At 41.2% G+C, this 12,645-nt stretch overlaps 1 protein-coding gene across 3 annotated transcripts in view; it reads left to right on the plus strand.

Annotated features, from left to right (window-relative positions):
• The first annotated feature begins 129 nt into the window (after positions 1 to 129).
• The window catches only part of ece1 (endothelin converting enzyme 1), a 31,510-nt gene continuing 18,994 nt past the window's right edge, over positions 130 to 12,645 (plus strand). The window contains exons 1-2 of one of the 3 annotated variants that reach the window (XM_088309077.1): positions 130 to 253; positions 11,043 to 11,129. In XM_088309077.1, coding sequence (XP_088165203.1) covers positions 11,043 to 11,129 — 87 coding nt within the window. In that variant the 5' untranslated portion in view covers positions 130 to 253. Of the gene's footprint in view, positions 254 to 288; positions 357 to 10,685; positions 11,130 to 12,645 lie in introns of those variants that run through there. The other 2 variants (XM_088309076.1, XM_088309075.1) reach the window with 2 other exon arrangements.

Consider the following 12,645-nt stretch of genomic DNA (forward strand, 5'->3'; position numbering starts at 1 on the left):
ATAAACATATATGTATTACTTTATATTAATCCGAAAAAACTGCGATTGTGTTTATCCGCTAGTGCTCGACCACTTCCGGTATGACGTATATACACAGGGAATGATATATCTTGACGCCGAGGCGCGGAGAGAAGCATTTGATTGGATAAAGAGGGGGGCTGGCTGTCTGTTTGTCCCCCCTACCCACCTCCGGCCCATTTGGCCAGAAAAGACCCACCAACTGAGTCACGCCACTGGACCATCTGGAGGCGAGGTGAGTGCACTTTCTTTGTGTGTGTGTTTCCGAATGTTGCGACCTTTTTTCAGACTTGTCGTATGGAAATTACTCAACAATGGTACAGATTTCAACTTCCGGGGTGAGCGCGCTAACGTGAAATCACGTGTGTCTGCCAATGTTCATTTCTGACGCGAAAAGCGTCTATTCTTGTTTCTAAAAGCCGCGTAAAACAGTGTATTTGAGTGCTAATATGCGCATTATAACTGTATTCACGTTAAGGGGGGAGTATTTAGACTATATTTACATACTGGAGTAAACCAACCTTGATAGAGTGACTGTCAAAATGATGTACGACTGATTACAAAATTCATTTTTGGAAATACGGACCATTTATTTTACAATTATAATATATAATGTTTGTTCATTTATATTTTCAAGAAAAAAATAGGCAGTAAACAATCATAATATGTCTTTCGTGTAGCTCAACCATCAACTGTATCTTTATGAGATACAGTGATGCCGTGATTTAGGAGATAATTTTGTTCACTAAGTAAGATTGTAACTCAAAATACTCCGGTCAAATAATTTTCTTAACTGACATGAATTGTAATGCCATTAATACTTTAAAGATCTACATACACAGCAAAATGTTTTACAACCTGGTTCAACAAGAAAAATATCATTCAACCGTAATATAGTGTATAAAAAATACAGTATAGGAATAAATAAGAGAAAAGTGGCATCTTTGAGACTAGTTTAACTGGTTTATTTGACACGAGCTTTCACCAACATTATATGTATATGTCTGCTTCTTCAGGTGAAGTGTAGTTTAGTAATAATGTAATGCACATCTTGGCCACCAAGGGACAGTATAATGCAGACATTAATAATAAAGAAGAGTTTCACAACTACGTGACTTGGCAACCTGCATTGTTAGTTGCTTAAGGATAAATAATGACTATTGTGACTATTAATAATAATAATAGTGTCTGTCTGCATGTGTTGCTGAATTGTTCGTGTTCAAACATCCATTGCTAAGGGATATGACCACTACATTATCAATGCTTGTTCCGTTAGCCTGCCTGTGACATTTTGCATTGTGTGTTAGCATTAAACTAGTGACATTTTTTCGGTTATATTGTTTAATTACATACATAGTGAGCAATTGTCTTTGTTTTATATTTTGTTTCAAAGTAAAAATGCCACCTGGGAATTAGGGCTGGGCGATATGACCGCAAATCAATATCACGACAAATTGAGCAATTTTACCTCGCTAACGATAAATGCACAATAAATCCCCCCCGCGGACCAAAATCAAAATAAATGCGGGAAATGTATATTAACTGCTTTTTTAAATGACCAACTTGTACCATTAGTGTCAATGAAAAATAAAAGTACAAAAATCATTTGTATAAACATTCCAAATTGCTTACTTTGCATGACTCGAACAATGTCACAAAGAACAGGAGAAAAGGGTTACCTTTTTCTGCAAATGGCTTGCTCCAAGGTGCTGTAATGCCATGTGCAAAGGCCTAGATTTGTGTAAAGGTCTCTTGTAAACAATATAAATAATGCCATGTGCAAAGGAGCTAGTGTGGTCTGTAAACAAAATGCTAAATAAATGAAAAATAGGCCAATGCAAGCCAAATAAACAAGTGTGCATCATCAGGAAATGTGCCATCTCGAGTACTCCGGTGCGCAGTCGCCACTTGTCCATGTAATGCACAGTCAGGCTCAAACAAGGATCCATGTTGCGACTCGACCACAAGTGGATGTGGATGCAAAATGCTTGACATGTCTAAGCTCCTGTCCCGATGGTGTCCATATTGGGAAGTACGGTTTGCGAAAAATATTTTTGTACCTCTTGTCGGCTACTTTCATGAGGCGTTTAAATCCCGTGCGGTCCACTGTAGCTAGAGGAGCTCTATCTTTAGCTTTGTGCTCGGCTATCGCGTCCACCTCTTAGACGTTCTCTCGTATGGTGTCGCCACCGTGATGGGCTGTTGTCACTTGTCGAACCTTGCTTCTCACTTTGAACTTTTACCACAAGCTCCAAGTCAACAGCATGGTTGTGTTGTAGGTGGTGAAAAAGAAAAGGTTGGATGCGCTGTTTTGGGTGCTTACGACGCACTTTGTAGTTCGTGTTCTTTTGCTCAAACGTCGTCTATAGGGAACGCAAAACATTTCCAAACGATAGATGTCGAATTTTTTTTCGGGACAAGCGCAACAGGAACAACTTCAACTAACGTTACTGTGGTCTTCAGCCGTGCTAGCCGCTTCTTGATTTGACTCACCAGCCACGACCACGTCAGTTGTCTTTCTAGTTCAGATGGGTGGAATTGCCGTCTTAAAGGGGCATGAACATAGCCGCAGACAGAAAAGACTTTTCTTTTTCTTTTTTTAAACACCAAATTTACCGACATGGGCAAAATGATGTCGGTTATTGTCATAATTTTCAGTAACGGTAAATTTTCGGTTTATCGCCCAGCCCTACTGGGAATATAATAAACACTCCAAGTGGGTTTAAGTACTGTGAGAGTAGGCTAAAACAACCCTATATTCATATATTGGAGTAAACTAGCCCTAATAGAGTGACTCTTAAATTATAAAACTGTATCTGCTGTCACAGTCCATTATGAGTCGCATGTCTTATAATGTCATAAAGGGGAAGTGATACACTTAGTGATACACAGATTAGGCTCATCAATCAGTGTATTTCTAAGAAGGTTCACAGTGGTTCCACATTGCGGTTTGTTATTGTTATTTTCCTCATCCGTCCTTATTATGTGCAGGAAGGTCGTACAAATATTGTTACCTCGCAGAACAGGATGGCACAAGTAAGTTTCCCCATTCAGGGTGATTGATCGCTGTTATAATAGACACAAGCACACCCCCACACACACGCACGCACACCCCCACACGCACACCCCCCCCCACGCACACACACACACACACGATGTGACTTGTTTGCGCAACAGTTATTCATTAGCAAAGCGTCTGGAGAGTGTGCATCAAACAGCCACAACAAACAGCCGTAGAACTGGAAGGGCCTCTTATCATTTGTGTCTGTGTTATTTTATGACTCGAAAGCCACCGAACGCGCCGGCGTGTACCGCTCCTTTTAAAACTCATTCACTGCCAGCCCAGGGAAAATGAATGTACTTTTTTGCTTCTATACACATCTATGGCAGTGAATGAATTCAAGAAGACGTTTTCTTGTCACAATTTAAAACAAGGGCCCGCAAATGCTCTGTCCTCCATGTCATCTAGATTTTAAATGACCTAGGCTTGTTCTCTCTTTGACTTGGAAAAGAAGTGCTTCGGGACGCAGTGGACACACATGTGTTTAGTCCTGTTTATCAAGACAATGTCCAGGACAAACCAAAGCTCTAGAACAAAGAAACAGCTAACGTCTTAAGTCTTAGATTAGCACTCTGGGTAATCGGAACAAAGTATGCTTCTTTGTGCTTATAAGAAGGCAGTTGTACGTTTAACTGTATTTTATCATGTCTTGAAACTGATATTGTGTTCATTTGTACTTAGTACTAATTCACAGTGTGTTTGATGACTGCACTTGGTGTCTGATGATACCAATCTGTAAGAGAGACTAGCACCTGTCTGAAAACTGCACAGCTGCAGACAAGAAAAGCGTTTAACTTGTGAAGAACAGCAGTACATACGCTACACTGTGTGCATGGCTCTGAATTTTCACACAGCCCAGCTGATCATTTTATGGTTAGAGGAAGCCGTGTGTGCGTGCACGTGCGTATGTATTGTCGGTTGGTTATTGTGTAAATTTTCCTGTGAGAAGCGTGCTACATCTTGGACTGGTGGCCATCCAATCGCATTGCACATACATGCAGGTAGGTGCCCAAAACATGTGAACATCAAAAGGAAGTCCATTTATTTCAGTCATTTGTTTCACAAAAGAAACTTGGATGCTATATTAGTACACCACATACAATGTGAAATATTTCAAGCCTTTATTGGTTTCAATTTTGCCCCAAAAAAAAAAATAATAAAATCCCCTATTTAAAAAATGTGAATATTTCATGTGTGGGAAAAAAAAACTCTTGAACAAAAATGTTTGCCTTCTGATAAGTGTATTAATGAAAAATGCCCTCAGTTTTTGGGGGGTGGGCTTCCTTTTTGCTTTAATTACAGCATCAAGGTGGTATTGAGGTGATCAGCCTTTGGCACTGTTCAGGTGTTTTCATAGCCCAAGTTGGTTTAACATTGGCCTTAAGTCTTCATTTCCAGGTTTCTATTTCCTCACCTTTCTCCTGACATTACCCTCTAAATTTTGGGGTTCAAGTCAGGCAAACTTGCTGGCCAATCAATTACTGTTATGCCATGACTATTAAACCAGGTATTGGTGGTCAAGGGTTCTAAAATAACTTTTCTGGACACCAGCCAATATGGCTGGAAACTCTCTTAATTTACCCTTTTAAATATCACTATGCAGCATCACTGCATAATATCAGTAATTCGAAATGTAGGAATCACTTCTGGGTGTAGAAATGACTGAGAAGAAAACAGCATAGAGTAGGGTTGAGCATCATTTGAATTTCAACAAGTCCGGTTCTGATTCCTTGTTTTGACTGCGGTTCCCAAAGGATTCTCAACTTCTTTTTAGGGTGTCCAAACTACGGCCATTCATTTTTAGCGGCTTGGAGGATAGACTGAAATAACATTCAACACGGCCTTTGTCATTCGCCTGCCTTGTACTTACCTTTGCCACTGAGTGACAAGGCAGGAGAAGAGAATACGTTATCACTTATCTCTCACTTCTTTGTTTTCAACCGATCCTTCATTCAATAGGAGCACCGGCCGCACCAAAATCCGGAAAAATCAATGATTTCAGCAATATTCTTCTTTGAGTGGGCAGACTGACTGACATAATTGCATCATGCTTCTTCGTCCAAAATGGCGTGTTTGTTTTTAATCAACATCCGCCAAAATGAATTTTAACCGGCATTTGGTGACTTGTCAGTTGTAAATTTAGAACCCTGTCCGTAGTTTTGGCTGGAAAAATAAAACCAAAAAGCTCATGTGTAGCAGGAAGCATGAAGTGCTCTAAAATTTCCTGGGTAGACAACTGCGTTGACTGTGGACTTGATTAAAAGACAATGGAGCCACATCAGCAAATGTCATGGGTCCCCAAACCATTTTTGATTGGAAACTTCAAATTGGACTTTATGCAGCTTGGTTTTGTGCTTCGCCAGGTTGGCGTTGCAGACTCACGCGTCAATGTATAATTGAGGATCAATCAATGATAGTTTTCTGTACAACCATCGAGACAGAAATGTTCCTTATGATTCTGAAGCCTAGTAAGCCAGAATGAGACCATTTGTAGGGCTGAGGAAGTTTTGCATTAATTACATGACAAGATTGGGACACAAAGAGAACTGTTGAACTTTGTCGATTCTACTTTGGTGAAATATTGGATTTTTTTTTGTATTTTTGTGTCTTTCTGCTAGAATCATCAAAATTAAAATAAAGGCTTGAAAATATTTCACTTTGTGTGTCGTAAAGTAATATAAAAGTTTCACTTTTTGAAAGAAATTATTGACATACTGGACTTTGCAACTCAATATTCAACATATTTGGGCCCCACTAGTACCGTATTTTCGCACCCAAAAGACGCGCCGTGTCAAAGGGCGCAACACCTGTTGAGGGCGCTATTTCTGTCTTTGTAACATATACTGGACGCACCGCCTGACAAGACGATAGCACAGCTGCTGTTAGCATAGCATGAACTTGGCAGAGCTGCCCACACTGACACAGCCGATAGCAGCCTACTATGCCCCAATAACATAAGCAATCACCCCATTGTTGCAGCAGACGCCAAGTCTCTATTGACAATAGCTGACATTGACAATGGCTCAGGCCAATATTAGGTGCATTGGCAATAGCCTACAAAGCAACGTCAGGGGAGGGACTTGGCTGCTTACCACACTCCTTAGAGTCACGGTTTAAAAAAAAAATAAAAAACTCATCATACAAGCAAACAATGAAACATAGAAATAAGATTAACACAAACATGTATCTCTCATGCCATCAATATACCCCAAAAAAATGAAAATAACACAAAAGCCACTCAGCCTTAGCTAATTCAAGCAATGCATTCTGGGAGCAGAGACCCACAATCCCATAGCTGTTTAGAGAGATTTGCATGGCTGTTTAAAGAGATGTGCTTTGGACTTTTTGTCTGTTGTCTAAACCTGGGACGTTTCTTGCTTGCAATAACATAAATGATAAGACAGACTAAAACATTGTGGACAGCTGCCCTTTGTCCAGCTTTTTCCAACACCATCACCCAAACATTATAGTCAGATAGTGTATTTGTCACGGTCGATTGTAAGCATGAACAACTCACTCTTTGCCCAGCAGGGTGTGCTAACATGCACTTCCAACAGCTCGTTGATGACAAGGGCTGATGGACGTGAGTGGTACTTTGTCCATTTAATGGACGCATCGACTGACAGGGCGCTTTGTTTGTTAAGGGGAATTTTTGTGACTTTAAAGTGCGCCTTATGACTGCGAAAATACGGTACATATAATCGTGTCCTTTGTGGTCAGGGGCATATTTTAGCTGGAGCTAAAACCGAAATTACTTTTTGGCAAATAGAACCAAGGTGCAGCCCAAATTGGATTCTATCTTGCTAGCAAGTTAGCATTTCATTTATCCCCATGAAAAAAAAACAGTATCTGACCTTAGGGCGATATAGAAGACCTTTCCCCTGTTGATATTCCTCTAATCTGCTTGCTATCTTGTTAACATACCAACCGAAAGCGTGTTATTATCTATTCAGTAAATAGTGTCTATTTACTATTTTTACTTTTACTATTTGCTGTGGTAGCAATTCACCTTTTCCTTGATTTTTTTTTTTTCTTTATATAATTTTTTTTTTCCTGAGTATATATTGGAACGGGTCTATTCTTCCGGAATCGTACGCATTTTAAATTTCTGATTCCCTGTTACTGTGCCTCGTCCGCCCACAAGATGAAGAACTTGCAGAGAGTACAGAAAAAGTACATGCACAACAGCATTGCGCAAGTACACCCAGGGGCAATCACATGTGTGTCTTATCTTTGTTAAAGTAAATGAAGAGTGGCGTCCTAAGATGGTGCAAAGGAGGTGGCATGATGTGTGGTAGTTAAGGGAATGGCATATCTGACAAGTTTGATCCTCCTTCCTGCTCTGAGCCAAAACCTACATGCCGCTGAATATCAGTGTCATAATTGGCCTTCCTGTGTGGAGTTAGCATGTTCTCCCCTTGCCTACATGGGTTTCCTCCAGGCACTCCGGTTTCCTCCCACATTCCAAAAAACATGCATAGCAGGTTGATTGGACACTCTAAATTGCCCCGAAGTATGAGTGTCAACGCGGATGGTTGGTTTTCTATGTGTGCCTTTCGATTGGCTGGCAACCAGTTCAGGGTGTACCCCGCCTACTTCCCGAAGATAGCTGGGATAGGCTTCAGCACCCCCGCGACCCTTGTGAGGAGATGCGGTACAGATAATGGATAGATTATGGAAGAAGACTCCTTTTTAAAATGGAGCTGTAGTTCTCTTCCCCTTTTCTCCCTCCTCTGGTAACATTAATGAGCAAAAAATAGTTATGTGGGTTTCTTCGTAATGGTGTGTTTCGACTTATTTCTATTTTGCATTATACTGGTTTTTGACAACGCTGGTTAAAAAAAAGTAACTTAATTTTGGGCCTGGAACGGACCCTTTGCATTTCCGTTCATTTCAATGGGAAATATTACCTTGTTTTATGAGCATTCCAAATTACAAATAGGCTGATGGAACCAATTGACAATAATTAGATAGAGGTTCCACTCTATTTAAGAAAAACTAATACTAAAACTAATAAAAAAACAAACTACAATGAAGATTTTTTGAAAAAATACAAACTGATAAAACTAAACTCATTAAAAGGAACTGAATTGAAATAAGCTGTCAAAATGAATAAAAAATAACTATAATAAAAAATGCAAAACTATTTTCATACAGACACACCCACACACACACACACACACGCACGCACACATGCAAAAAATGTAAAGAATTCCTGAGCTGCGGCGTGCACATTAATAACCACGTGGCTGCCAATATAAACAATTTTCTCTTGCAATGTTTCTAAAAATAATCTTTTTTTTTTTTTTTTTTTTTTTTTTTTTTAATTTGATGGGAAAGCGGCTAAGCTGGCTTTATTTCTCCCGCTGCTGCACTTCCATGATTATCAGCGGTTTCTTGTCCGAAAGGAAATGTCATTTCTGCGGGATGGGAAAAAAGTGACCTTTTCCTGCGCCGAGTTGACGTCAGAGGTCAGGAGCTAAACCCCCGAGACGACCGCGCCGCTGTCTGTCGCATTCGAGAAGGCCGAGCAACCTCGAGCGTGTGAATTGTGAGGTTTGAGAGCGACCAGGCGCGAGTGATTGCCTGTTGAGTCATGGTCCCAGTTTGTTTGTGTCCATTCAATACGGGAGAGCAAACAAACAGCAAACGCCTACGTGATGCGGCGGAGGGAAAGCAACAAGTTAGCTCATGTTGCGTGTACAACGGCACATGGTGTGCCCGTGAGCTTTCCTTTGTGTGTCATTTTGTGGTGTCCCTTTTGTCATCGTGCATTACTAACACTTGTCTTTTACGCACGCGTCTCTCTGTTTATGTGTGTTTGTATTTGTCTGTCTTTTGTGTGTGTGTGTGGGGGGGGGGGTCTTTTTGTTTGTCTGTGTGCATGTTTGTCTGTTTTGTACGAGTGTTTTTTGTGTGTCTGTGCATGTCTTTTGAGTGTGCGTAACTGCATTTCTGTCCTTATGTGTGTGTGTGCGTGGGTGGGTGGGGGGGCGGGCGTGTGTGTGTGTGTGTATGTGTGTCTTTTTATTTTCTGCTTGAATTTGTCTTGTGGCGCTTGCGTGTCTATATGTTTGGTTCCTTGTACAGGTATGTGACTGCACACGTGTGTGTGCGTGAGTGCGAGTGTGTGTAACTCTGCACTAAGGGTTTGAGATAATCTGGAGCTTGTTGGCGTGTACTCATTTTTAAGGGCACCATTGTGCTGCTACTTAAATGGTTTTCCCTGTACAAAGAAACTGTGTATTGGTTTGCCTCCGTTTGTGTGTCAGCTATTTTTTTTTTGTTTTTTTTTATGTTGACACGACAAAATCTGAGTCCCTTACAAAGAACGTCAGTCCAATTCCAGTCATTGTACCAAGACCATCATGGCAGATGTAGCAGCCAGAGTAGTAGTAAATAAAGTATGTAATCAAAGAAGCTAGGCCAATTGTTATCTTATCTGATAACTGGATTCCTTGTAATTTATATGATTACATTTTCGTTATTATAAGGATTTTTGACCCTCATTGTTGAACAGGTTGAACATTTCCGATTGTTCTCCCCGACTGTTTTACGAGCACATCGGGGAGGAAACTGCCTAAACACGCCCAACACCGCAGAATATTGAGTTTGCTGTCTTTCTGTGTAGCAGCATAATTTCCTCAGAAGTGCTTGTCATTGTTTGTAAAACCAAAGGAAGGTGGCTGCGTTAGTCAGTAGTGAACTGTGCCAGCGTTGTGGTGCCGAGGAATTTGCATTTTATAATAACATGGTCCTCCTCCATAAACTTTTCATGAACCGTTGAATTGAAATGTGGTTCAGTGTTTGACTGCAAAGTTAAAAGCATTACAGTTGTTGTTGTCGTTGTTGTTCAAAGAGACACATCCACGTTAACCTTTGGCATCATGAATATTTTGAGGTCTTTCCACCTGGTGCTATTGTTACATGTGTCATCTTTCCAGGGAAAAGCAATTACATGGCTCTCTTTCTTTTCCTGGAATGTCCAAGGCGGAATAAGACCGCCATTCCGCTGTGTTAATGCGAAACAAGTAGGGAAGAGCAACAAATCAGGGGTGTGCGAGCCCATGGCCTTTGTTGTTTACAGGTAGCTGTCCGGGTCAAGTAAACATATTGGGTTACTGCGTTACGAGCTCGTTCAGATGGGAGCCAGACGAGATGGCTGAGACTTAATTTACAGTGGACCATCTTCAATACAAGTTGTTCTTGCTTACATTTTTCCTCACATGGGAAATAATGTACAGTTAAAAAAAAAGAGCATAATTTAGTGTTGTATATTTGTCTGGTATACATGCTTCGTGTGAAAAATTCCCACCAAATTAACACACTTGGACAATAAAAATGATTGCGTCTCGACATGACCGTGTATTGAGCTTGCTCTGGTTTTGAACTGCATAGAAAAAGAGACATCAGAGGGGGCCAGTGATGACGCTTTAAAGAGGAGACGAGCCGGCCACCTCAGAACCTATCAGGTGTCGGTTACCATGGCGATGGGAGCACGCATGTCGTGGGAGGGGAACACGCTTCCTGGGCGCCTCCTTCAGAGTGTCTAGTCCTATGAAAAAACAGACGAGGTGTGGCCTTTGTCTGCCCAAAACTTTCTGGGAATGTGCTCAGACTCACAAGTGGCAGTCACAACTCCTTCCTGTTTTTCCACGGGTTACGTCCTCCCTCGCACCAAGTTGAAACGGCAAGTTGTGAAAAACGAGAACGCTCAAGGATTTAGGGGAGGTGTTAGTGTTGTGACGTGCTGTGTCAGCGGCCATGGGAGCCGGAAGGGAATACCTTTGAAATACTCACTGGCATTAACGCAGCCCGACCGGACTGACCAGATTGTTCATTTGCCATGGACGCTGTGGCGAAACCCGAACCCCCAAACACCGCAGTGGAGTAGGCAGCTGAAGGGGGTTGATGAAACAGCATGGAGACACTCAGGGACTCTCTTGTGTATCTGACTTTTCAGATGTCATCATACAAGAGAGCCACACTGGACGAGGAAGACCTGGTGGACTCCGGCGGGGATGACGTCTACCAATCAACACCCATGCAGGTAAGACGGTCACCAAAAATGTCACTTGACGCACTTTTAGGCCGCATGAAAACATTTCCAAGATTTTCATTGGATCTGGATAGACCTGTAAAACGTAAAGTGTCAGGAAGTCAACCACAAGCCACGTTCAAATTTGTAAAGAAATATTTCCATTGAGGTTAGCCCGACCTTGAAACTGCTGACGTTACGCTCTACATTTAGCTTTTCTTTGATTAATCATCGTCTTATTGGATTTCACTCACTTTAACTTCATGTTTAAACAAATATACGTACAGAAATTAATTTTTAACAACTTTTAAAAATGTGAGCTATCCCAAAAATGAAGAGGGAAAAAAAATAGCAAGCGTGTTCTTAGTGGGTGGTGTACTTCTCATGACCAACATAACACAACACACCACACTCATTACACTATTTCCACTCAAACCAGATCTCTTTAGTAGTAGCAAGACTTGATCTGTGAGAAGCAGCATGCTGCCCCAGGCCAACGAGTGTTCGTAACCAGCGAGGATTTTACTAAATTTTGACGGTCCATCATTCGTCATCCATCAGTAGCCTGGTTACCCATCGGTCATTTGTCAGTCCGTCATTTTTTTCAATCCGAACCAAATTGTAATCATCATTTGGTCAGTCTTACAGTCAGTCTGTCAGGTCAGTCCGTCAGTTAGTCTATCAGCGGTCTGTTGGTTCGTCGGTCAGAGCAGTCAAAATTTGTGATTGTAAAGAAACAGGTTTAACATTTGACGTGACTGATTTCACACACCTGCGTTATCGGTCAGGATCATTATTAATCAACAAATTGTCTTTGGTCAGAAATGAGGAGAAAATTCGGCCCTGTTATTGATTAGCGATGTAATGATACGTCACGATACAATACGTATAATGTCCGGGGATTGACTTGGCCTGTTTAAGACCTGGCACTTTTTCCCCATGATGAAGTACCTTGTTGTTTTGGCATTGTGTCTTGGGTCATTGTCTTGTTGTATGTTGAGCCACTCTCATTTTTTTAATGCATTTTTTGTACATTGCCAGACAAAATTGTTTTATAGACTTCGGAATTTATTCTGCTGCTAAGATCAGGAATTACATCATCCAGAAAGACTGGTGTGCCAGTTCCAGGAGCTGCCCTAACATTGTCATTACCTCCGCCATGCTTGACAGATGAACTTGACAGATGTTTGTGTTTTAGATTTAAGCAGATCCTTTCTTTCTCTTACTTTGGCCTCACCATCCTTTTGGGAGAGGTCAATCTTGCGCTCATCAGTCTGTAAAACTTTGTTCTAAAACTTTAGTGGATCGTCTCAGTTCTTCTTTGCAAAATCCAATCAGGTCCAGTTAATGACCCAAAACACAACGAAACATAGAACTTCATCGGGAGGAGAGTGGAAGGCAAGTCAATATTTCGACCTTAACCCAATAGAGCATGCATTTTACCCCCTGAAGGGAGAAGCTCCCAGAAATAAAGAACTCCAAGAGGCACAGGCTTTTTGAAGCTATTGTAACCAAGGGTTAAAAAAAA

Source organism: Idiotropiscis lumnitzeri, chromosome 11, assembly GCF_059441095.1.
Source record: "Idiotropiscis lumnitzeri isolate Australia: NSW breed Sydney's pygmy pipehorse chromosome 11, RoL_Ilum_1.0, whole genome shotgun sequence".
In the NCBI taxonomy this organism is placed as follows: Eukaryota; Metazoa; Chordata; class Actinopteri; order Syngnathiformes; family Syngnathidae; genus Idiotropiscis; species Idiotropiscis lumnitzeri.